General features: G+C 39.9%; 2 protein-coding genes across 3 annotated transcripts in view; one reads left to right on the plus strand and one right to left on the minus strand.

Moving 5' to 3' along the window:
* LOC129697179 (CCR4-NOT transcription complex subunit 7) overlaps positions 1-14447 on the plus strand; it is a 35227-nt gene extending 20780 nt beyond the window's left edge. For both annotated transcript variants that reach the window (XM_055635496.1, XM_055635490.1), the window contains 5 exons: positions 2652-2845; positions 4571-4732; positions 7865-8009; positions 11083-11193; positions 12234-14447. In XM_055635496.1, coding sequence (XP_055491471.1) covers positions 2652-2845; positions 4571-4732; positions 7865-8009; positions 11083-11193; positions 12234-12365 — 744 coding nt within the window. In that variant the 3' untranslated portion in view covers positions 12366-14447. The remainder of the gene's footprint in view (positions 1-2651; positions 2846-4570; positions 4733-7864; positions 8010-11082; positions 11194-12233) is intronic.
* A 2017-nt stretch (positions 14448-16464) lies between these two features.
* The window catches only part of LOC129697172 (palmitoyltransferase ZDHHC2-like), a 73158-nt gene continuing 61974 nt past the window's right edge, over positions 16465-27648 (minus strand). Inside the window, 1 exon segment of the mRNA XM_055635481.1 lies at positions 16465-25860. The gene's annotated coding sequence lies outside the window, so the exon portion shown is untranslated.

The following is a 27648-nucleotide window of genomic DNA, read 5'->3' on the forward strand; positions in this document are numbered from 1 at the left end:
CTGACTGTCAGTGGGCAGAGTGGGGGTGATGGCCATAGTGGGACTGGGGCAGTGCCAGGCTGGGGGAAGGCTAAGGCATCTTCCACTGAGAGGAAAATGCCTAACCCTAACTCGCCCGCCTTCCAGAGCTGCCCACGGCTGGAGCTGGAGCCGCTGTGGGACCGGCTGCAGGCTCTGTACGTGTGGCCGCTCAGCACGTCCAGGATGTCTTTTTGGATCATCATGGTGATGATGGTGTGGGCAGCACTGCCCTGCACGCTGCACGGGCCGCCTTCACCACCCCCATAGCACCGGCTCCGTCAGTCCGCCCGCTCGCTGGAACACCGACCGGCTGGCCGACAGCCCAACCAACCCCTCGCAGCACCCACGGGCCGGCCGACCCCTCGCAGCACTGATGGGCCAGCCGACAGCCCGACCGATCCCTCGTAATAAACAATAGGTGCAAGAGTAGGCCATTCGGCCCTTCAAGCCAGCACCGCCATTCAATGTGATCATGGCTGATCATCCCCAATCAGTACCGCGTTCCTGCCTTCTCCCCATATTCCCTGACTCTGCTATCTTTAAGAGCCCTATCTAGCTCTCTCGCTAAAGTATCCAGAGCACCAGCCTCCACCACCCTCTGAGGTAGAGAATTCCACAGACTCACCACTCTCTGTGAGAAAAAGTCAAGTCGTCAAGTTTATTTGTCACATACACATACGAGATGTGCAGTGAAATGAAAGTGGCAATGCTCGCGGACATTTGTGCAAAGGACAAACAACCAAACAACCAATAAACACAATCATAACACACATATTCTTTAACATAATAAATAATGGAAGGAAAAATGTTCAGTAGAGTTAGTCCCTGGTGAGATAGGTGTTTACAGTCCGAATGGCCTCTGGGAAGAAACTCCTTCTCAACCTCCCCGTTCTCACCGCATGGCAACGGAGGCGTTTGCCTGACCGTAGCAGCTGGAACAGTCCATTGCAGGGGTGGAAGGGGTCTCTCATGATATTGTTGGCTCTGGAGTTGCACCTCCTGATGTATAGTTCCTGCAGGGAGGCAAGTGAAGTTCCCATAGTGCGTTCAGCCGAACGCACTACTCTCTGCAGAGCCTTCTTGTCCTTGGCAGAACAATTGCCAAACCAGATGGTAATGTTCCCGGACAAGATGCTTTCCACCGCCGCTGCGTAGAAGCACTGGAGTATCCTCGGAGACACTCTGAATTTCCTCAATTGACTGAGGTGGTAAAGGCGCTGCCTTGCCTTACTCACGAGTGCTGAGGCGTGTGATGACCATGTCATATCCTCGGAGATGTGGACTCCCAGATATTTAAAACGGTTCACCCTATCCACAGGATCCCCATTTATCCTCAAGTGTTTCCTTATCTCCGTTCTAAATGGCTTACCCCTTATTCCTAATCTGTGACCCGTAGTTCTGGACACCCCCAACATCGGGAACATGTTTCCTGCCTCTAGCGTGTCCAAACCCTTAATAATCTTATAAATTTCAATAAGCCTGACATCGGTGGTGGGGAAGATGCTGGAGTCAATTATAAAAGATGACATAGCCGAACATTTGGATAGCAGTAACAGGATCGGTCCGAGTCAACATGGATTTATAAAAGGGCAATGCTCGTGGACATTTGTGCAAAAGACAAACAACCAAACAAACTATAAACACAGTCATAACATAACATAACAAGATTAGTCATGCTTGACTAATCTTCTGGAAATTTTTGAAGATGTAACTAGGAAAATGGACAAGGCAGAGCCAGTGGATGTAGTGTACCTGGACTTTCAGAAAGCATTTGATAAGGTCCCACATAGGAGATTATTGGGCAAAATTAGGGGACATGGTATTGGGGGTAGAGTGCTGACATGGATAGAGAAGTGGTTGTCAGACAGGAAACAAAGAGTAGGGATTTACGGGTCCCTTTCAGAATGGCAGGCAGTGACTACTGGGGTACCACAAGGCTCGGTGCTGGGACCGCAGCTAATGCCCAACCGACCCCTCTCAGCACCCACGGGCCGGCCGACAGCCTGACCGACTGACCCTAACCCTAATCCAAATCGTAATCCTAGCTCTACATTTTTATTGATCATTTTTATTTAACAGTTCACATCATAACTTTACAATGATAAATCAATTGTAAAACAAAATTATCAGCAAGGTTACATTACCTTTATTCCTTTGAAACCTTGCTATTTTTTTGATGTAATTAGGAGGCAGCCATGATCCCAGTGTGCTCGCTACCTAGCTACCCTGAAACAAAGCGCGCGATTGGTCAAATGGCGTCCGACACAATGTCAAAAATGCTTTGATTGGACAATTACTACTCGGAAAATTGGAGGTTTTTCTCATGTTTTTAAAATATGTGCAGGTTTTGGTCTTTACGAGTTTCAGATATGATTTCTATACTATTTTTATGCAATATGTTATAAATACAGGTAGATACGTGATTTAGATCCCGAAATGAAACGAAAAAGCACCTCGGCACACGGTCTGTGGTTTTCCTTGAGTAAAATCTTATTGAGGTGAATGTCATTAATATTGTCATTAAAAGGTGTGCAAATTACGCTTCTGGACGGAGGATTATTTGTTGATTTCTAAGCACTAACCAACCATTTATACTTATTATTGATTGCATTTTTAAACAAAATTTCCAGGACACAGAATTTCCGGGTGTTGTAGCACGGCCAATTGGCGAATTCAGAAGCAATGCAGACTATCAGTACCAACTGTTGCGCTGTAATGTGGATTTACTGAAGATTATACAGCTGGGGCTGACGTTTGTAAATGAACAGGGCGAGTACCCTCTAGGCACCTCTACATGGCAATTTAATTTCAAATTTAATCTCACGTAAGTACAACAATGGATCTATTACTTAATACGTAGACTAGTTTTTGTAATGGGGCTTTTTTTTAAATTGCAATCTGATCATTTGGTCTCTGCATAAAATAATAGAATGGTTATCAAGATATATTTTTGCGGTTAGCGAAACTCTGAATGGAATATGACATAACAGAATGTAGTTTTCGAAACAATCATCACTGTGACCTTGCTGTCAAAAGAATAAAGTGAGAGCTTTGGAATAGGGAGAAAAGTAACTATTTTGGCTGGATTTTAGTTTAATTTTGCCATATTTGGAAATCAAGTCATATCAAGGCAATGGATAGGAGGCTCAAATATGAATGGAGACTTCTCATGGGACAAAATCATTGAATCAGTTTGTGGCTGCTAATTGTGAAGGAAGGAACTGCAGGTGTTGGTTTAAATTGAAGATAGACATAAATTGTTGTAGTAACTCAGTGGGACTGGCAGCATCTCTATAGACAAGAAATAGGTAACATTTTGATAAGATTAAATTAGATTAAATTGTCGGGTTGAGACATCTCTGGAGAAGGGTCCTGACCTGAAATGTCACCCATTCCTCCTCTCCCGCGAAGCTGAGTTACTCCAGCATTTTGTGTCTATCATGAAGATACTAAATCATGTTGTGGAAAATGCAGGCTGAAATTCCTGGTAAGCAATGGTGGAAAAATATATTGACTGATGTATCATGTCTCACTTCATGGGAATCAGAAACCACTTGACCAAGGTTAGTCTGGAGTTTGTTCTGTTCAGGAAGATTCTTGGATCAGCTTAGATTTGTGCCAAATTTCAATAGGTTGAAAGTAAATTACGAGATGCAAGTTGTGGAAGTAAAATGTACTGCATCTGGTAGTCTTGCACATGATTGTTTGGGTAAAGGTTTAGTGCAGATGCATGGTTCCTTGGAGGTTTAGTCCCAGGCAGATAGTGTGGTCAAAAAGGCATTTGGCACATTGGCTGTCATCAAACAGACTATTGAGTATAGAAGTTGGGAGGTCATGTTGCAGTTGTATAAGACGTTGGTGAGGCCCATTTCGAGTGTACAGTTTAGTAATAGTTCAGTTCTGGGCACCATGTTATAGAAAATATGTTGTCAAGCTGGAAAGGGTAAAGAGAAGATTTACGAGGATGGTGCTGGGTGGAACTCAAGGGTCTGAGCTATAGGGAGAGGTTGAGTAGGCTGGGACTCTGTTCCCTGGAGAGCGGGAGGATGAGAGGTGGTCTTATAGAAGTGTATAAAATCATGAGAGGAATAGACTGGGTAGATGCACGGAGTCTCTTGCCCAGAGTTAGTGAATCGAGGACCAGAGGACATAGGTTTAAGATTTAATAGGAATCTGACAGGTAACTTTTTCACATAGAGGGTAGTGGGTTTATGGAACAAGCTGCCAGAGGAAGTAGTTGAGGCAGGTACTATCCCAACGTTTAAGAAACAGTTAGATAGGTACATGGGTAAGACGGGTTAGGAGGGATATGGGCCAAAAGTGGGCAGGTGGGACTAGTGTAGCTGGGACATGTTGGCCGGTGTGGGCAAGTTGGCCTGTTTCCACACTCTATGACTCTAATTGTCATAATTTAAAACTATACGAAGTGCATTTGTTTTGTAAAAATGACACACTTTCGATAATTGATTGTACCCATTATTATATGAAATGTATTGCATCTTGTAGACTTGCATTGTTTGTTTGTTTAAAGGTTTATTGTTTATTTTAGGGAGGACATGTATGCACAAGACTCAATAGAGCTTCTTACAACATCTGGTATCCAGTTTAAAAAACATGAGGAGGAAGGAATTGATACAATGTATTTTGCAGAAGTTCTTATGACGTCTGGTGTGGTATTATGTGAAGGTGTCAAGTGGCTTTCATTCCATAGGTGAGTCAAAGTTCCTCAAGGTTCATAAAGTTTTTTAATCAAAAGTATGTAATTAGATTAAATAGTCCGTGAGTAATTTTGAATCTTGCTTCCACCACTGATCTGTAGATTGTAAAGTGGCAAATAAGTCCCATGCTTGATCAGTAGATCTGCGACAGGTAGAATTTGATGGGCTGGGTAGGTGTGCCAGATGGATTATTTGTATGCTCCTTCTGTTCTGATTTGATCTTCTCATGCTTCAGTCAGGAATATTTGAGACACTTGCTCGTCTTCCCACAATTTTTTTTAAAGTGTGTTTGCATTAATTTTTTTTTGCAGTTTTTATTTCTTATCAACCGCTTGCAGAGTTTATATGTAATTTATGTACATTTTTTCTGCAGCTATGTGCTTGCGATGCTGCTGCAAGCAAGGTTTTCATTGTACCTTTACCTCACCATGCTTGTGCATTTGGCAATAAATGAGACGACTTGTTGAGAATATGAAGTTTATTTCAAAGAGGCTTGAGGACATTCAGTCTTAGTGCAGACTTGAGTCAAAAGCATGTCATCGCACCGAACCTATTAATTCTGTGCTAGCGCTTTGCTTCATCTTCAATAATTTATTCACTGGAGCGGAATTAAATTATAGGCCAATGGGAAGCTATTTAGCTTTTCCTCTAAATCACTTGAAGGACCCTGAAGGAGCTTGGATTAGAATTCTTGTTTAAAAAAAATCTGGTATAAGGTGCTCAGTTGATGTAGATGTCACCCAGAGTTGTCTTAACCTGATCACAGCCATGGTATTACAGGTGTTGACTTGGGGTACTTTACTGGCATTGGTTCACTTATCATGCAAATGCATTTGGAGAATTTTGTAAAGGCTTCTTTATTGATGGCGTTTTAGTGCTTTGAGATACCTATACAGTTTATTTGTACCTCAGTGCACATGGGAGGAAGGAGAATCATTGCTGGTTTGAAGAATGTGAACTTGGTGCTGAGTTTAAGTGCTTGGTCTTTACCTGAGGCAGCCAAATTCTGGAGGTAACAGCAGATTTCATCAGCGACATCTGCGATTGCTCATAGGTGACACCAAGGATTTGGGAAATGATCCAGGTTGACCAGCGTCTCATTGTAGACCCTGACTGTCACGACACTGTTGTAAGGTGGGGGTAGGTTGGAGAACAATTTTGACTTACACATGCGGGACCTATCTTCGAGTATGCTGCAGTAAAGAAGTTGGTGGTGGTTTAGCACTTGGTTCATAAGTGTGTGGAGGCATAAGTGTCACCTGCATTTGTGACTCTATAACTGAGGTCAAAATGATTTGTGTTCTGCAATGGAGAGCAGGAAAGGTTTTCAGTTTCCCACTTATTTTACAGATTAACTCTTACTGTACAAAGCTTGTTGGAAGCGAGGTAAAGTGTTGCAGTGAGTGAGAGTTAGTGCAATGGTGTTGCTTTGCTGAACTCAGATCTTCACTCAGATTGGGTCCTACATTGGATCTGTTGCTGGACGTCACTGTTTGCATGTAATTGCAGAGCAAATGGAGCATGATACATTTTTGAGGATAGCTACATTCATTAAGGATGCTCCATAATTCTCTGTGATTATCCAATATTCTTGGCAGCGGATTATGCAATTCCCCACATTTTTCATGGATTTGTCACAGAATGAATATCTTGTCTATTGTAGACTTTCTATAATATGTACAGCATCCAATCTAGTAAAGTTGATTCCTGCCACTTAGTCTCATAATTTCAGCAGCAATTCAGTTGCCCTGTTCTGCTTTAACAGTTGGTCCATGGCTTACTGCAGCTTAAACTACCAAAACGCTTTGATTGTTTGCAAATACACCAAAAATATATACATTCTGTGTGTACTGTCTAGTTCGGCCCCTGTATAGTATAGCTCCATTACAGAGATAGCACCTGTTTTATGTATTAGCTCTACCCATATTGCCTCAGTGGATGATTTCTCCAGTATATCCCATCAAAGTGCAGCTGTGACATTCTCCCTGATTAATAATGCAACTCCTCCACCTCCTGTACATTCCTCTAAATCATAAACACACTTCAGTCCGTCAGTCCTGCCATGTCCATTAATAGAAACATAGAAAATAGGTGCAGGAGTAGGCCATTCGGCCCTTCGAGCCTGCGCCGCCATTCAATATGATCATGGCTGATCATCCAACTCAGTATCCTGTACCTGCCTTCTCTCCATATCGCCTGATCCCTTTAGCCACAAGGGATCAGGCGATATTCTAACTCCCTCTTAAATATAACCAATGAACTGCCTCATGAATCTGGCCTTGTATGTTCTTCCCATTAGATTTGTTTGGTCCAACCCTTCCCTTCCCTTCAACCCACTTTCAGTTTAGTTTATTGTCACGTGTGCCGAGGTAGTGAAAAGCTTTGTGAATTGTGAAATTGTAAAAAGTGAATTCCTCCATTTGCTGACCTGCTGCTCTGATTCCACCATCCCTCTTAAGATTTTTTTTGTGTATGTTGTCATCTGACTCTTTAGTGGTGATGAAGGATAGTCTTGGAAATAGGCTACCAAATCCAGGTGGTAAACCACCACATCTTTCTTGTATGTGGTGTCTTTAATGTTAGACATCCCAAGGCACTTCACAATGGAATTGCGCAACAGAATTTCACATTAAGTCATGTTCATGGATATTGGGATCGGTGTTCAAAAGTATGACTGACTCTACAGGAGTAGTCAATCCCATTCAATGACAATCAATTCAGTGAGATCATGGTTGATCCATTTTGTTACAAATCCATCATCTTAATTTGGTTCTATATTGATCACTAATGGAAAAGTATGAAATAAACTAGCATGTGCTGGTTTTATGGAAGAGAATTCCACACTTTGGTATGAAAAAGAAAGTTTCTGACAACTCTCCTGAATTTTTGACAGCATTTAAGAACTTAAAGATCATTTTAAGAGGAAAACATCATTTTTTTTCCTTTGCATATCATCTATGTGGGAGAGCAACCTATGCTAGTAAGTTGAAAATCAGCATGGAATATACCAAGGCCATCATTGCGCAGTTGAATGGATTATTTGCAGAGTACAGTACTACTAATACATCGACAAATGTTTATCATTGAAAACAAAATTTAGTGACTGAAATATGATTTCATTGCAGTGGGTACGACTTTGGCTACTTGATCAAAATACTTACCAATTCAAACTTACCTGAAGAAGAACCAGACTTCTTTGAGATCTTGAGGTTGTTCTTCCCTGTAATTTATGATGTGAAATACCTCATGAAAAGCTGCAAAAATCTCAAGGTATTTCTATAATTAAACCAAAATGTAATCCTATTTTTTGTTGTTGTAGGTTTATTTAAAGATTTTCATTGCTACTGAAATCAAGTCTTTGAATGTTTATGAAAAATTTGTCGGGGGAAAATATATTTCATGGTCACTGAAGACTAAATTTATAAATACATACCAAACTTGTTCAATATTAATTTCTTTGGTGTTTGCATTTCCACAAAGACTAACTGCTAGGGCGCTCTTTCATGATTGTGTAAAAGTAATATTAAATTTGTACTTTACATATTAAGGTATGGTTAAATACAACAGTGTGTGTTTAGACTTTCTACTATACTTCAGCAATCAGATTCTAAGACGAAAAAAAAATATGAACTCCTGCTAAAGTTGTGAGGTAAAAAGTAACAGATTTTGGAAAGTTGGTATTGCATGAAATCCTGCATATAGGCATGGCTGGTAATGTCTAGAAGGGGAATAGCCTACTATTATGTATTTACTATTCCGTATTTTTAAATTACAAAACCATTGCTGATGATAAATTGAGCCAGTTCTGAGATTCCGAGCATCGGGATTATAAATGCACTACCATCAGTCAGAAACTAATTCCACATGGAATATTGATCACAAGCAGTAATTGGCAAATTTAGGGATTTACTTTCTGTTTATAATTGTAGCAGATGTCAAAGTATTAGTTACATCATTAAATTGCACTGCAGGTCTCTTGCTTGTGAAGACCACGTTTTCCTGATACACAATAGCCCAATGCAACGGGGTACTGATTGGGGATGATCCGTCATGATCATATTGAATGGTGGTGCTGGCTCGAAGGGCCGAATGGCCTACTCCTGCACCTGTTGTTTATTGTCCATCTATTCCTGAGAGTAAACCCGCAGAAAGCAACTAGCCAGGATAGTGTCTCCGTCCACGATCTTTGGACCCGCACAGACCAGCCGGCAGGAGTCTTCGTGAATATCTTTAATCTCTCCCAACTCCTTTCTAAGATTAGATGAATTTGATTTAAGAGGACCATCGTCATCCTGGTGCCAAAGATAGACAAGGTAGCATGCCTTAATGACTACTTCCATGGCTCTGACATCCACCATCATGAAATGCTTCCAGAGGCTAGGCATGGTGCACCAAAAGTCCAGCCTCTCGGATAGCCTTGATCCTCTGCAGTTCACCGACCATTGTTACAGGTACATGCAGGTGCTGTCTCCCTGGCTATACACTCATCTCTGGAACATGTGGACAACAAGGGAGTGGGTATGTGCCATGGAATATGTCAGACTCTTATTTATTAACTCGAGCTCTGTCTTTAATGCCATAACCTCAACCAAACCTGTCTCCAAACTCCTGGATAGCATTTAGCACCAAATATAGGAGTCAGATCCACCCCCCTCCACCCTCCTTCCTGCAACTGGATCCTCAACTTCCAAATCCATAGACTACTATCAGTGAGGATGTGATTAAAAAAAAACTCCACAATAATTCTGCACACCGATGCTCCAACAGGATATGTTCTCATCCCAATACTTTACCCCCTATATATTTCAGACTATGCGGCCAAGCTCTGCTCTAACTTCATTTGTAAGTTTGCAGATGACACCAATGTAATTGTCTGAATCTCGAACAATGATGAGACAGAATACAAGAAGGAGACGGCGAGCTTCGTAACATGGTGTTAGGATAACAACCTCTCCCTCAATGTCTGCTAGACAAAGGAGTTAGTTATATTAACTTCAGCAAATAAGGTAGAGTTTACGTGCCTGTCAATATCAAAGGGGCAATAGTGAAGATCGTGGAGAACTTCAAGGTCTAGAGATAAATATATCACGAAGACCAACCACATTGAAGGTATGACCAAGAAAACACACCATCGTCTCTACTTCCTCAGAAAAACCAGTAAAGTTTGGCATGTCTCCAATGACTTATCAACCTCTGTGTATGCATGGCAGAAAGAATCATATTGGGACGCACTACAGTTCAATCTGTCAACACTCTGCCTGAGACCACAGGAATGTGTGGAGAATGTACACAAACAAGCTGGAGAAACTCAGCGGGTGCATACAGACTTTATGTGTGGAGAGTTGTGGATACAGTCCTATCCATCATACAAACCAGCCTCTTTTCCTCCAGTGCCTCTCATTGACTTTATCTACACTTTAAGCTGTCTCAGGAAAGCAGCCAACATAATCAAGGGCTGTTTTTCCTTCTGCTCTCCTCTCCTCTCCTGTTGGGCAAAGGCTAATACACATTCCACCAGATTCAGAAACGGCTTCTTCCCTTCTTCTATCAAACCAACGAACTGTCCTCTCATAAGCTAATAGTTGAAATATGATCCCAACTAAGCTCATTGTAACCAATGCAGTTTTTGTAACTGCATTTTCTCTAACTGTAATGCTATATAATACTGTAGCACTGTCTTCTGCATTCTGGTATTTTTTTCTTTACACTTCCTCTTGTACTTGTGTTTAAGAAGGAACTGCAGATGCTGGAGAAACTCAGCCGGTGAGGCAGCATCTATGGAGCGAAGGAAATAGGCAACGTTTCTGGTCGAAACCCTTCTTCAGACTGATGGGGGGGGAGGAAGAAAGGAAGAGGTAGAGCCAGAGGACTGAGGGAGAGCTGAGAGGAGAAAGTAAGGACTACCTGAAATTAGAGAAGTCAATGGTCATACCGCTGGGGTGCAAACTGCCCAAGCGAAATATGAGGTGCTGCTCCTCCAATTTCCAATATGAGGTGCTTCTCCTCCAACTTTCTGTCCTGGGCCTCCTCCATGGCCAGAGTGAGGACCACCGTAAATTGGAGGGCAGTTTGCACCCCATCGGTATGAACATTGACTTCTCTAATTTCAGGTAGTCCTTACTTTATCCTCCCCTTCTCAGCCCTCGGGCTCCACCTCTTCCCTTCTTCCTCCCACTTCCTTTCATCCCCCCCCCCCCCCCCACATCAGTCTGAAGAAGAGTTTCGACCCGAAACGTCACCTATTTCCTTCGCTCCATAGATGCTGCCTCACCCGCTGAGTTTCTCCAGCATTTTTGTCTACCATACATTATGCGATATATCTAAATGAGCTTTTCTTGTGCAGGGTGGTTTGCAGGAAGTAGCTGAACAGTTGGAATTGGAGCGAATTGGGCCACAGCATCAAGCAGGATCAGATTCACTGTTAACAGGAATGGCCTTCTTCAAAATGCGAGAGGTATGCAAAACACTTTTACAAACATTCTGTGGTAGATATCTCGTGTGTACTGGAAATTTATAGCATTTTTTATGCGAATGCTGAGCCCATGGGCAAGAGTGGAACTTGTGGAAGAGCAGAGCAACTCGGTGAAGAGCTGGAGAAATAAGAGACTGTAGCTACTGGAATTTGGAGCATAAAACAAACTGCTAGAGGATGCAGTGGGTTCAGCAATATCTGCGGGGAGGTGGGGGAAAGGAATTGGTTGTGTTTCTGATCGAGATCCTGCATCTGGTCCAACTGCCTGAGTTCGTCCAGCAGCTTAGTTTATTATTGCCAAGTCTATCGATGTAGACTGAAATGTTTTTTGTGTGCGTGCTATCCAATCAAAGAAAAAACAATGCGTGATTACAATCAAGCTGACCACATTGCACAGATAAAAGATAAAGTGTTCAAAGGTCTTTTATTGTCACGTGTACTAATTAAGGTACAGTGATATGTGAATTACTATACAGCTATACTAAAATAAAGCAACAAGGCACACAACTACATAAAAGTTAACATAAACATCCACCACAGCGGATTCCCCACATTCCCCACTGTGATGGAAGGCAATAAAGTCTACTTTTCTTCCTCTTTATTCTCCCGCGGCCGTGGCAGTCGAACCATCCGTTGGGACGATCATTTAATGCAAGACAATTTCTGATTGAAGACAGTTCTCCAATGAGATAGATGGGAGGTCACACTCAAAACCACACTCTAACTGATGAGAGAGTACTGTTCAGTTGACTGATATTGGGAGTAATATTTATTTTCATGCAAATTTTGATTGGCTTTTCTGAAGGACTATCAGAAAAAAAAAGTGGGACAGTAAATAATGAACTGTGATCAGGTCAAACAGCAGCTGATGAAAAACTAAAATCAGTGAACCTGACCACAGTACCCTTTGATATCATGGTGTTGAAAATAGATTAATTAATGTATGAAGTCCAGAAGAATATTTTATTCTGCAGTGAATTCTCATGATTTTTCTTTACCTTTCTTTTTTTGTTTTCCTTCAGATGTTCTTTGAGGATCACATTGATGATGCCAAGTACTGTGGTCATCTGTATGGTCTTGGTTCTGGTTCATCATATGTTCAGAATGGCACGGGGAATGCATATGAAGAGGAAGCTAATAAACAGCAGCCTTGACCTGAAATGGGGAGATTAATTTTTTGGGCCACATATACTGGATCTGATTTTTATCTTATGTCTGAGTTGCTCAGACCTTCAGGTTTTCATCATTTCCCTGTTCTTTCTGTTCACTAGATTTGTGCCAATACTTTGATCATTCTGCCCTTGGTAATGAAACTCATTGTTATTATAATTTGCCCAGCTATTTGTAGTACATACATTTTCTTTCACAAGTTGCTAGAAAATAACTACCTGGATGAATTTTCAAGCAGTTATTTTTCTCTCTTCTTTCTGAAAGCTAAAAATGCATCATCTGGTTATATGTCGTTCCAATCTAATATGTGGCACTTAAAATAAAGATAACAGGAATTTTAGCTATTCAGGATTGTGGACCATCAAATTTGCACTTTAGAGAGTGACTGGTTCCTCTATTTTATGGGAATGTTGCTGCTTGTTCTCACAAGTGAGATAAGAAAGCCCAGAAACTTGAACTACTTCACACCATGGAGTTACCGTTTGTGGATTTTCTGTGCCTGCTGGCTTAGTGTGACAGCGTCTCCACCTACTGGTTTGTGGTAACGAACAATATTACTGAAGCTCTTGTATTTGCTGCAGTCAAAAAAAGGAAGTCTGTAAGTGTTGCCTTACATCTTTCTTTTATTCTTCTGGGAATGTTTCCCGTACACACGCAGTCTGACATATTCAGAAGTGCAGCTAGCTGAACCAAAACCAGCACCTCGCAACACACTGTGTTACAGCTACTACATCTGTTTGTACATTCTAGCTGCATTGTTGTAATAAAATATAACTTGAACGAGTTTAATTTTAGTTTAAAAAGAGAAAATTTATACTTATCACAGCTTAGCACTGATGTCATTAGTGTCAGATTATGTACATGATGCAATGTTGTTTATGACACAGGCTTTTTTTCAAACGGAAGAATGTTCTGAGATTTATTCAAGCTCTGCTTTGTTACAAAAAATGTTTTCATCCTCAGTAGCAGTAATTAATTCCAACAATGCAGGGGCATCTCAGTTACACCAAAGTTAGGCTTCCTCCAAAGTTATCGCTGAAATGTTTTTTTAAAAGCACTCTCTAGCATGCATGAAGCTTTTAACTTCAAGATTGTCTCTGACCAGTTTCCTTTTCAAAACAAGAGTACAGGAATTTTTGTCTTCTAATCTCATTTTAGCCATTGTTTTTAAGTTCAGCTTACCTACCTTCCAAACCAGTAGAAAACTAGGCTTCAACTCCCTTTGGCTAATTATTGCATTATTTCTGTGGATCAGCTGGTGGCAGGAAGCATATGTTAAGAAACCAGGCTTTTCCCAGAATGATTACCACACCTAGCGGCGAAGTTGGGAACTAGCCAAAAACGTTTTGGAGATTTGGGTTGCTGGTCTGTAGAGGTTTAAACTCCTGAGGGAGAGATAGACAATTGTTACTTTACTTTAATGGTGCAAAGTCAGTCATAATTATAAAGCATTGAGAGTCATGTTTAGCAGGGCTTTCAAAACATGTTACCACACAAGACAGAATTGATACTCAAACAAAATCAGTATTTCTGTTTTATTTACCATTTTACTTGAGTAGGATCAAACAATTTAATTTTTTTAAACAATCTTTGAAAGGGCATACTGTCTTTTTGCAGTATTGCAATTCCATAAGTATCATTGCATAAGTATATCAGCTGAGAGTGATGCTGGTTTTGATGCAGCATGACTTGCTATGCAACCCCTTTAGTACATTATATATGAGCTGTAAACTCCATGTAATATATTATTGAGTCGTATGCATTGTATCCTGCATGCCCTCTAGAGCAGCTATGGAGGACGACCTTTGCTGAATAGTTGGTACTTGCCTGAAACCATCAATCGCATGTTGCAAAATTCAGTTATTAGATTTCAGAGCTTGGGAAAAGGTCAAAATCTCCCGACCAGTGTGACTACAATGTAATTATTGTGTTCTGTTCTTTCATTATGTTACAGAACTGTAACCTAATGGACCTTTTTTTAAAGCAATTATGTGGAAAAACAAGGTATTATTTGTTTTTAAACTTTTTGTAAATAAAGGCTTCCGATTTGTTTCTTACTTACATAAGATATGTTTGCTTGATTTTAATAGCTCAAGATGTTCATCACCTTTCACATTATTCATCAGAATTAAACAAATTCTGCTTCCAATTTAACCAGCAAGTTTACTTTGTGTATTGAAGAGTTTTGCAAAATAGGTTGCTTGTTCTCTTATCAGTTTCTCTTCCTATTGTAGCCTCCACAGTGTATCAGGCACAATAATTGTCATCAACAATGAAATTATATTTGAGTTAGCAATAGATGCGATGATCTAGGCCTAACACAAACCACTGGAGGAACTTGCGTGTTAAACAGCATCTGTGGAAGTTGATGGCTCATGTTTTGGCTTGAGACCCTGAATCAGTGCTTCCATACAATGATTTAACTTTGAATCAGATGTTTCAGGTATAACATTCAATAGAATTAACTGCATGACATTTTTTCTTTTTTGTGTTCTCTGCTAAACCTTGGATAAAAATCTTAAACTATAGAAAAGTAAGCCTAACATCTGTGGTAGGAAAATTACTGGTGAGGATTCTGAAGGATAATATATACATTAATTGGAAAGATTGGTTGTTTGGGTATAGTCAACACTGTTTAGTGTGTGGGTGGACCCGTCTCATGAATGTGATTGAGTTTTTGGACAAAATAACCAAAAAGGTTGATGAGGGCAGGGTTATAGATGTAGTGTGTATGGACCAGCAAGGCCTTTGATAGCATTCAAAAATTTAGCTTCTAAAAGGTAAATTTCATGGGATCTAGGGAGAACTATCCGACTGAATACAAAATTAGCATGATGATAGGAAGCAAAAAGTGCTGGTGGAAGGTTGTTTTTTGGACTGGAGGCCTGTGACGATATGATAGAACTTGATTTATCCCAAGAGGGAAATTGATCTGCCAACAGCCATACAGTGGACTAGTGGTGTGCCTCGGGTATCAGTGCTGAGCCCATTACTGTTTGTCATCTATATCAACAATTTGAATGAGAATGTACAAGTTTGAAGAACCCTGACACATGGATGGATGAATTTTCAATGGTAATGAAGATATGATTTTTAAATCATAGACTCGTTTCATTTGTCATTTGCTGTACTTTCAGCATGTTTGTCCCACTTGCCTCCAGGTACATATACCTGCTTTTCTAAAGTTGAACTTTGAACGGGTAAGTCCTGAGGTTCCTTGATGCTGTTTCACCATTAACTCTTGGATAGATATCATTGCGTTGGTACCTTGCAGGGGGAGTTGAATAATGGTGCATAAAATTAAAACATTGGTATCTCCAGTAGTGGACCACCAAATCATTAATTTCTATTTTGTAATTTTTATTTCCAAGTGAGATTGGAGTGGGGTGCATTTGCAGTCTTGGGAATGTGAATGGTGGATGTTGCTTATTGGTATCTCTGAAGGGAATCTGGATGTTATGGTGTGACAGCAGCAGATGGTTTTACAACCAACTCTAAAACTCTGCCCCCCAAATGACCACTACAATAGTGAAAAAATATTTTGTTGAATGTGGAGATTTAAGTCAGGAACCAAATTCAAATTACGTTATCAAAATTGTACTGAACCTTGATTCAGTTGCATTAATGCTTATTTGGATATGCTATACAGATGCCTTCAAGGTGGCATTCTGATGCCACCATACTTCATTAACAAATCACATGGATACTTTTTTCAATACAGAAGATAAATCTCTTTCTTCTAGACTGGACTTTATTTTTGAATGCAGGGATAACTGAGAGTGAATGGGTCTAAGATTGTGAAGTTGGGGTTCAAAGCTTTGGGCTTGAGGGCCGGAATATCACATTCGGCATTATTGGGCAATAACAGGTGGAATTTAGGGGTACACCATGTTAAAACAACTTTAAGGTTATTTGCAGCAAGTGGTAATTGGATCCAGACAAGGATCTGTCTCATTCCTTACTATAGCAGGTAAGATATTGTTAAAAGCACCCAATAAGCAGCTAGTTTTAAATAAAAGATATAGAAGTGTTTTTTTTTTTTTAGAAAAGTACAGAAACCAAGAACCACATGTACCCCTGTGGTCACAATCAAATCAAACACAACTTTATGTAGTTGAGTAATTTTCAGCATTACAGAGTATGGCAGACAGCAAATCAACTCCAATGTATAATGTTTTGTAATAATACAAATGCATACACAAAATACTTCATTAAAATGCATTTTGACAACAAAATGCCACAGCCCATACTGATTGCATAAAACAATCGAAACAGAGCAACACTTCATTTACATACAAAATTCTTGACAATAACAAAGCTTTTTGCAACCCTTTGAAAAATGAACAGGCTAAAATAATGGCTGTCAACATGCTCAATTATGTATTCACTGCTCTGTCCCCCTTTCAATAGAGAACTCTTTTACAAGTTCGATTTTTAGAAAAAAATTAAGGATTATAAAAAAAAATAATATAATTCTTTAGCCTCAAGTGCATTGACTAGAGTTGATGGAAGGGAAATTTAAATATCAATCTATATCCAATCGTAACATTTTCCTTTTCTCAAACTTAGAATTTGTCTTATCATTAGGATCCATTGGTTCAGTGATTGTACTCTTTACTTGATAACATTTACTTAAAAATATAATAGATATACTTTCCAAAAATGTAGATTTTTCTTTTTTTTTTTAAAGAAGTTTTGATTTTAGCTTGTACCAAAAAATCTCTTTGGATATAACCAGCATGTGAAAACAGTCTTTACAAAATAAATTTGGAACTGTCACAAATCAATGAATGAGTTTAAGTATTAAAAAGGGGTTCATAATTACCCTACTAGAATTATGACGTCTCAATTTGAGTGAAAAGTATTGATGTGTGTATTGACATGATCTGTCTATAGTTTATATTGGGTTGGGACCCTTCATATAAAAGAAACCTGAGTGAAATATTTTTCCATTGCTGTTCTCTGTGTACAAAGACATACCCTGCAATCATAGTGAGATTTTTTTAAATGTACACCTTAGATAGTATTCATGCTGAGGTGAAAATACCAACCAGTTTCCCATTCTATTTATGAATTAAAATGTCCTGGCCTATAGTAATAAAATTAGCTATTTCTAAATTTCCTGCAATATCACTCAGAAATACCACACAATTTCTATTATTGCATCCAACATGGTGGTTGTTTACGCATCACTGATGGTGTAGGATGCATACTTCATGGATGCAATATTTGTAATACCATCTGTCAACTTAGCTTGCCTAAAATGCAAGGAATACATTTGTGTTTTGCTCCCAAGACATTTTATTCCCAGTTATTGACAAAAAAATCTTTGCCATACCACAAATATATTTAGAAAACCAGTTGGATTATTTTCTTTCTTCCTGGAAACCATTCCCACCTTCATATATTGTTCTCTTATAATGTCATAGTTGCATTCCTAAGAAGCCTCATGTTATAGAAAATCATGTTATAAAAGCAACTATGTCAATGGGAGAGGGGTGGTTAAAGACACGAGAGGTTAGATTTGCAATTAAAGTTATTTCTCCTATAGGATTTTCAAAAATAAAATATATTTTTAAATAGCTATGTTTAGTTTTAGTTACTGCAAACTAAAAGATCTAAAAGTTATATATATTATGTATTTAATATCGTTTCTTTTTCCTAGACTGTTCCTTTCCCAAGCCAGCTTTGATTCAACGTAAATTTCCAAAGTAACTTTTAAGTGGTTTTCTAGTTCCCAATAGAAATAGTGTTATTACCAATTTGGCCTACATAATACAAATAGTGTTCCCTAATTTATCAATCACGTTATATCCAATTCATGTTATGAAAATATGTGTTTATAGCAGAATTACCTATATTATAAAAGTAATGTTACACTTCTAACTGAACCTGCAGCATAGAATTAGGTGAGGACAAGCCAGATGACCAGGATTTTGTCCAGATCGCCATTTGCCCTGTTTTGGGCTTAACTCACAAACCCTCCTGAAACTAAATTATTTCACATCCATAATGCAAAAATTCTCATCAATCCAACAACTTTATAAACTGCTGAAATGAAACAAAATCTTCTTGATTTCCCCCCAAAGTTAGTCAGACCATTTTTTAATCTCACGTTGATTATAATCATGTTCTCTGATTGAAGAGACAAGCAAAGTGAAAAATTATATCTGTAGTGTATTTATATGTCACTCCTCAAATCTGCTCACCACTGAAGTGTCCAACAAATGTTCCCATTGAATTTCTAATAGTATAAATGGAGCCTTTGTACAGTTGTTTTAATTTTTTTAAATAATTTCATGAATAAATGACTGTCAATGTAATTTTATTTTTTTTAAATAACTATTTTTTTTAATGATTACTTTGAATAAACTCCAATTTGATTAGCAAATTTAAACAGCTTAAACTACTGTTCTTTGGGGTTATTTATGATATGTAATTCAACAAATACAATTCATTTCCCATTGATTTACTTTATCAATGCCCTTAAAAGGACTATCAGCCTGGTCTCTAATGTCAGGGTCCAGAGAAGGTTATTGACAAGAAAACAAATAGTCAGAGCCATACAGCACACAGAGGCTCTTTGGCCCACCATATCCATGCTGACCAGTAAGGAATCTTTTTTGCCTGGTTCATATCTATCTATCTTCTTCAACCTCACCCATTCATTCTCTCCAGGAGATGCTGCCTGCCCCGCTGAGTTTCTCCAGATTTTTGTGTCTATCTTCAGTTTAAACCAGCATTTGCAGCTCCTTCCTACTCATATCTATCTTCTCCGGTTCATATGCATCTAGCCTCTGAGATTTACATACGCAATGAGGTATTTAATTGCAAGAGTTCTTGCTTCTACCACGCACTCTAGCAGTGCGTTCTGCATTCTAAACTCCCTTTGGATGAATGAGTTCTTCCTTCAAACTCTCTGGATCTTCTACTCCTTACGCTAAATGTATGCCCTCTGTTTAAACACCTGTGCTCTGGAGAATAGTTCCCACTATTTACCTCTCTATGCCCTTCAGAAAATGCAGAAACGCTCTATCCCAAACAACATGTAGAAGTGTGTCGGTCATGTTGTAGTTGTATAAGACGTTGGTGAGGCCGCATTTCAAATATTGTGTTCATTTATGGGCATCATGTTATACGAAAGATGTTGCCAAGCTGGAAAAGGTACATAGAAGATTTACGAGGATATTGCCAGGACTAGAGAGTCTAAGCTATAGGGAGAGATTGAGTAATCTGGGACTCTTACTTGGAGCGCAAGAGAATGAGGGGTCTTAGAGGTGTACAAAATCATGAGAGGAATAGATTGGGTAAATGCACAGAGTCTCTTGCCAAGAGTAGGTGAATCGAGGACCAGAGGGCATAGGTTGAAGGTGAAGGGAAAAAGATTTAACAGGAATCTGAGGGGTAGCTTTTTCACACAAAGGGTGGTGGGTGTATGGAACAAGCTACCAGAGGAAGTTGTCGAGGCAGGGACTATCCCAACATTTAAGAAACAGCTCGACGGGTCCATGGATAGGACAGGTTTGGAGGGCTATGGACTAAAGGTGGGCAGGTGGGATCAGTGCAGCTGGGACATGTTGGCTGTTGTGGGCAAGTTGGGCTGAAGGGCCTGTATCCACGGTGTATCACTCTATGACAAACACCCTGGTGAATTTCCTTTGTACGTTCTCCCAATGTACTGACGTCTTTCCAATAGTATGCAAACCAGAACTGTACACGGCTATGCCCATTCCAATATTTGATTAAATTGTACCAATTATTTCAAATACCTTGATGAACATTTAAATCTCAGAGGCCTGTGAACCAGGGTAAATAAAATGGATTGGCTAATACGAGTCCTTACCGGTCAGCATGGATGTGGTGGGGCAATGGGCCTCTTTCTGTGCTGCATGGCTATCTGCTTTCTTGTCAATTTGTGCCAATCCTGCCTGCTCTTATTCTATGTCCACTCTCACTTTCTTGATTGGCTGAAACGAGAGGTGTATATTCATTGAACCATAAATCGAAAACAACCTCACACAACAGTAACAAATATAAACAGTTTACAATTTTTTATTTTATTCTTTTAAAGTGATCCCGCTTCAAACGTAACCATTTTCACTTCTTTAGAGGATCTGCTCCAGTGATCTTGGTACTTCAATGTAGTGAGAAATTGCTGTACTAGCAGACCATCTCTGAATGGGATGTTAAACTAAGCAGGCAGGTTGTTACAAACGCCTCGGGGCATTAAATCATAATCGTGGAGTTTTTTGTATCTTAGCTAATATTGCACCGTGAATCTCTAAAATAAAACTAGATTTTTATTTACATTGGCTCTGTGTAGGAACTGACTGTATAAATTGTGTATAAGATGTTTATTTGCTGTGGGAGGGTTTAGGGCAGTGCACCTCCAAAGTAATTAAGTAAAGTATTTATGAAGCACTAAGAACAAGATAGGTACAATGTCAGGTAGTCACATCTAAAGTATACAAAAACCAGCACATACCAAATAGTTGTGACTCAGGGCATCTCATCTATTTCTGTACTGATTCCAGCTGTGGATACGTTACTGTCAGGAGGAGATGCAAACTGCAGAGTTAGTCTGGACCAGTGATAATGCACCTCTTTCTGGCTTTGTGGAAACAAAATTCATGGGTGTATTTTATGGAAAATTTCACTTATTCCATTATGGAATGCAGGGAATGTTCCCAAATTCCATTCACTGCTGAGTTGTGTACAGTTTATGAATAATTTGGAGCAAAGTACAAAAACAAACTTTGGGGTCCTGATTTGCACAGTGATGGCATTTTATTTCTGCTTTTGGGAAATGGAAAAGGATCTGTCAATCTGAAAATAATCAGCCTAAAAAAAAACTGCGGCTGGTGGGAAATGTCACTTATGAGGGCTCTCGTTCTTCAATAGCTTCTTAAAGCAATATTTCTCTCACATTTAATCAGTGTCAATAGAAGAATGTAAAACTAAAGCATTACCAGTTCACACGTAATTGAGTAACTCCTGCCTTGAATTTAAACCTCAATATCTCCAGTCTTGGTTGACTCACACATTGTAATCGTGAAAATGTAATCATTTACAACTGCTATCTTTGAAATGTTAAACTGGGACTTCTAGTGGGTAAAGATGATCCAATTGTTCTTTTCAAAATGCACACAAATTCTCCTTGAGTCCAAGGCAATATTAATCTCTCAATTCACATACTCTGAACATATTATCTGGGCATTATCACATTTCTATTTATAGGACTCAGCATTGCACAGTTCAATTGACATCTTTCTCTTCAACTAAACACTAAACTCTAAATGACTACTTTGGAATGCTCAAAATATAGGTGTACTCTGAAGCAGATAATTTGTGTATTGGTGCAATCTTTCCCCAGGAAGTAAAAAAATATGAAGGGTTCTAAGATTTTATATAGTTTGATAAAATGATTGGTAATTTGAAACTAGATCTAAGCCCCCCAATATATTGGAAAGGAAGCAAATGCACATAACTAGCCAAAGGCACTCTATGCTTTTTGCAGGATGTGTTATCAACTTTTGAATGCATTGGTGTTTTACCTGCCATGCTCTAAAATTGCAAAGCACAACATGGAGGCTATCAGGTGAAAGGATTATTCTTTTAATTATCCAATTGTGGAATTGAACAGAGCAACTGCTTTCCTTGGCACAGCATAAAAAAATGTGGCCCGATCTCTTCTGTCCCAAACAAACATTGATCCCCCAGGCCCAATCCTCAGTCCAATTAAATAACCTCAATCGTCACATGTACAACCATCCCAAGGTGTGATGGTCATCTCTGGCTTCTGACCCTTGCCTGTCGTCAATTCCAATTTACCATCTCCCACCTCACTTGCATGGGAGGCATTATGATGGAAGATGGGACCCAAACTTGGTTCTCTCATTTTGGGCGGGATCCTCCTCACAAAATATTAATGTGGACAGAGGTACATTATTATTTATTCATTATGGAATGCAGGGAATGTTCCCAAGTTTAGATGCTCACAATTTTCAAAACCAATGCTTTAGAAAAGTGATATAGATTCCAAGGCATTTGACCAACTTAATGACCTGTAAAAGCAACAATGGGAATTTTAAATTTAAAGGACATATCCCAAACATCTAAAGGTTTCAAACAACCTCATATTTATCTATCTATCTGTTATTATATAAAAGTCTGTGGCTGCCGCCTGCCGTCCGTCCGTCCGGCTGCCGGCTGCCTTTCTTCCTTTTGATTTGCTGCTCCTTCCTTTCAGCTTCCAACACACTTCAAAACAAAGTTGCAAGACAGGAACACTCTGAACTTTTCACCTCAATGGGATATCACAGCAAGTGCTTCAACAGGAGGGGGAGGGCCAATTGGTATTGCAATTGGAACTGCTGCAGCAGGCAGGGGAGGTGAAATTGGAATTTTTTTAAAATCCACTGCTGAGGGAGGCAGGGGAGTGCTGGAATCTTACATTTGGGAACGGGTTCAGTTCCTTTGGAGGAGACGGGTGCATGGTGGAATATTGGGTTGGGGGATCACACCATTGGGGGAGCAGACCCAACGGGTCTGCACTTGGTCTAGTAATCATTAAAGTAGAGTTTATTAAAATTATTTTTTCAGTTAATTTTCCGGTGATAAAGGGGAATGATTAAATCATATATTTAAAGTTGTAACATTTACGACTTCACTGCCAAATTTAGTTTAGCGGTACAGCGCGGAAGCAGGCCCTCAAGCTCACCAAGTCCACACCGACCAGCAATCCCCACGCACCAACACTATGCCACACACACTAGGGACAATTTACACTTATACCAAGCCAATTAACCTACAAACCTGTACATCTTTGGAATGTGGGAGGAAACCGAAGAACTTGGAGAAAATCCATCCGATCACGGGGATAACGTACAAGCTCCGCACAGACTGGAGTCAGGATCGAACCCGGGTCTACTGGCACTGTAAGGCAGCAACTCTACCGCTGTGTGTGTTGTAGATTGTGTGGTGTAGATTTGGCCGGTCACTTATGAAGCAACATTTTGACAATGCACATGCAAGCCTTTTGGAATAGGGGTATTCTTCAATGTTTAATGCTAGGATTAATTAATTTCACTCTTAATTTGATTTGTGTGTCATGTAGCTACCATTACTGGATTTTCTCTGGATCTATATACACCTTCACTGAGTACATTTTCAAAGAAATAACAGGATTAACATGCTAATTGTTCAGATTTCCAGAATCCACAGTAGTTTGCTTTTGCTTTAAGTCATTAAAGGGGCTGTCCCACTGCGGCGACCTAATCCGTGAGCTCTGGCGAGTTTGCCCTTTGATTCATGCTCGCAGCATGATTGACACGAGGTCCTAGGAGGTCTTTATAACTCTCCTTCATGCTCGAGAGTAGTCCCCGCATACATGAGGCCTCAGCTAGGTCGCGGCGTATTTTTCAACATGCTGAAAAAATGCCCTCGAGTAAAAAAAAGGTCGCCGTGGAAAAAATCGATACTTTTTTTACTCGTAGGTTTAGTCGAAGTAGGTCGGCATGTTATTCGTAGGTAATCGAGGGTAGTCGAAGGCAATCGAAGGTAGTCGTACATAGTGTTCAACATAGTCGAAGGGAGATCGAAGGATGTCGTCTTCACTCTCCACTATTCGGTGTCCAATTTTCCCAAAGCTAGTCGAAGCTAGTCTTCAACATAGTCGAAGGAGGTCTTCTACATAGTTGAAGGAAGTCTTCAACATGACAATTTTTCAAACTCTCCTAAACTCGCCAATTAGGTTGCCGCAGTGGGACAGCCCCTTTAAGCCACTGACTTTCTTCTTAATGCAAATTATTTATTTTTCCCATTTGTTTTAAAGCACTTGTCCCAGCAATGTAATCAAAATACCCCTGAATATATTCCACAGAAATAACGCAGTTTTTTAAAATGCCTTGGTAGAAATCACAACTAGAAAACTAATTTGTTCTAAGGCCACTATAATTAGTTCCCCTTTCCACAGATATACTTGTTTTTTTTTTAAATTACAACCCTAGAATTTTACAGCCTTCAAAATTGTTCTTAGTTTACATTATCCGATGTGTGTTATAAAAGACTGGTGCCTAATTAAATACTTTATTTATTAACTTGTTTAAGAGGAGGCCAAAGAGGATTTACTCATGTTTCAAAGCAGCAGTCAGAAAATTAAATGCACATAATAACTAATATTAATGAAGACTACTTCACTTTTCATTGCATAGGGGAAACCTCTCTCCCCAGAATATATATTTTTCTCTACGAATTGATTACAGAAATAAAAATAATACTAATTCCATTGGCTTGAGCCACACTAAAATTTGGTTTTGAAAATGTCTTGATCATTAATTTCAAATAGATTACAGCGTTGGGTCCAACTTTCAATGAAGGCACTATGAAGGGGCAATTTTGTGCTTTTTTTTCTCCTTCCACTTCAGCATGTTTTCTGTATTTCAAGTCCCTTTGTATCGATTGTGCTGATGGCACTTTGTCATGTATCTCTTATGATGTGTAAATATTGTGAAACTGTTACACTATTCATATCATTCCATTTTATAACAACACGCACAATGAAATTGTCATGCTGACTTAACATTTGTAAGGGAAAACTGGACGCCAAAAACTGGCAACAAGGTCATTTCTCGTGTCTGTTAAAATAAATTAAAAAGGATTGAATGCCACAGTTGCAGCATGCAAAACCTACCATTAGAAACAACACAGTACAGAATACCGCCCGTCTGAAAAACCATTTAAAATATTTTCATTCAGCATTTCTTTGGCCAGAAAACCAACTACTTCTGCAATTTGCTTTCAGCAAAATTGCAAAACATATGGTTTAGATATTCTAAAACCAATATCATATACACTTCTCACCCCTTATCATAGCAAAATCAAAATCAAAATAAGTCCCCAGTGCATTAATGAAAGGCATATTCATGATATGTCATTTGTTTTTGCTTTGTAAGCCACCCCCTAAAATGTTGATAAAAATGTGTTCTTCTTATGAAATCCTTAACTGTCTGTTAAAAGGTCATTCCTATTTAACAGAAAATACTATCACATGTACTGCTCTCAGAGAATGTGCGTCAGTCCTTGCGCATGTCATATGATTTGATGTGGAAATCATGGCATTACTATGGCAGGAGCAGTAATAAAAACAGTATTGTTTCAGCACTGTTTCAAAGGGCAAGAGACCATGTTTTCCTCAGTGATCTCATAATTGCTGCAATGCCAAGCTGCTATAAAGGTTTAGCGTGTTTTGTTAAGCAAATGCATTCAGAATAGAATTATATCCCCCATCGTACATTTAAGGGTGGCTGAACCAATACGTTGTATGTGTTAAGCTGTGATAATAGAAAAACCAGTCAATCACAGGGTTATTTCCATTGGACATCCCACGGAGGCACAGACATCTAATAGGAATAGTAGGTAGGTGAAGGTTGGGATCGTGGACAACATTTCTTCCTAGATTTCTTCCATAAGCAGCTGCACCTAGAACTCAAAGAGATACAATGGATTTAGATCTCCATGTCATCAGTGTGCTCACGTAATTATATCTGTTGCCTAGCAACAACTTAGCAGAGTGGATCTGCTACATTATACAAACTGCGTGTTCTGCTCCATTAGATAGCACAGCCCAAACAGTAAAAATATAGAAAATGTATAAGAAACATATTTTTATGGTGATGGGTTGAATCTGGTGGGCTTGGTACCTTGCACTAAAGTCAAGGAATATGCCATGATCTATTTCAAACCAAACTAAGGACATTTCCCTGATCAAGCTCACCATTTAGGCTACTATCTATTTTAGTGTAATCTATAAACTTATTGATCATGCCTTGCACATTCTCATCCAAATCATTGATATCGATGATAAACAGCAATGGGCCCAGCACCGATCCCTGAGGCACACCACTAGTCATAGGCCTCCAGTGTAAAAAACAACTTTCTACCAAAATCCTCTGCTTCAGTCTCTTCAATACCCTATACCACTGCTCTCTCTCCCCATCCCCCCACTCGTAACAAGGGCAGAGTCCCCCTAGTCCTCACCTTTCACCCCACTAGCCGTCACATTCAACAAATAGTCCTCCATCATTTGTTGCCACCTCCAACGTGACCCCACCATTCGCAACATCTTCCCATCTCCCCCCCTGTCTGCTTTCCGCAAAGACCGCTCCCTCCGTAACTCCCTTGTCAATTCTTCCCTTCCCTCCCGCACCACCCCCTCCCCGGGCACTTTCCCTTGCAACCGCAAGAGGTGCTACACCTGTCGCTTTACCTCCCCCCTCGACTCCATTCAAGGACCCAAGCAGTCGTTCCAGGTGCGACAGAGGTTCACCTGCATCTCCTCCAACCTCATCGATTGCATCCGGTGCTTTAGATGTCAGATGATCTACATCGGTGAGACCAAGCGTAGGCTTGGCGATCGTTATGCCGAACACCTCCGCTTGGTCCGCATTAACCAACCTGATCTCCCGGTGGCTCAGCACTTCAACTCCCCCTCCCATTCCAAATCCGACCTTTCTGTCCTGGGTCTCCTCCATGGCCAGAGTGAGCACCACCGGAAATTGAAGGAACAGCATCTCACATTCCGCTTGGGCAGTCTGCACCCCAGTGGCATAAACATTGAATTCACCAATTTCCGGTAGCCCTTGCTGTCTCCTCCCTTTCTCAGCTCTCCCTCAGCCCTCAGATTCCTCCTCTTCCTTTTTCCTTTTTCCTTTCTTCTCCAGCACCTTTGTCTGCCAGATGAGGTAAATTGAGGCTGGGACTATCCCAAAGTTTCAGAAACTGTTAGTCTGGTACCTAGATAGAACAAGTTTGGAGGGATATGGACCAAACACAGGCAGGTGGGACCAGTATCGCTGGGACATGTGGGCCAGTGTGGGCAAGTTGGGCCAAAGGGCCTGTTTCCGCACTGTATCACTCTATGACTCAAGTGCATTGCCTCTGCCAGGTCTGATTTACCAGGGAAGCATCAAGGATATAAAACTATCAAACTTGTACAATCCAATGTTATTGCTGATAAGTATTGTACTCATGTTCATTTTATCCAAGCAGCTTCAACGCCATGCAAATGTTATCAGTCTGTGACAGCCTAGTTGGTCAGCCTTTATATTCCTATTTCCACTAAGAAAAATTGGAAAACAATTTAAAAATTGCAAAGTTTACAAAAAAAGCATCAAAAATATTTGGAGATACTGAAAATGACCCCGAATTTACCCACACTGCCCCCAGGCTTCATTAATTCATAGACCTGCCATTTAAATTAGTCTGAAG

This window comes from Leucoraja erinacea, chromosome 1, assembly GCF_028641065.1.
Source record: "Leucoraja erinacea ecotype New England chromosome 1, Leri_hhj_1, whole genome shotgun sequence".
NCBI classification, from domain to species: Eukaryota; Metazoa; Chordata; class Chondrichthyes; order Rajiformes; family Rajidae; genus Leucoraja; species Leucoraja erinaceus.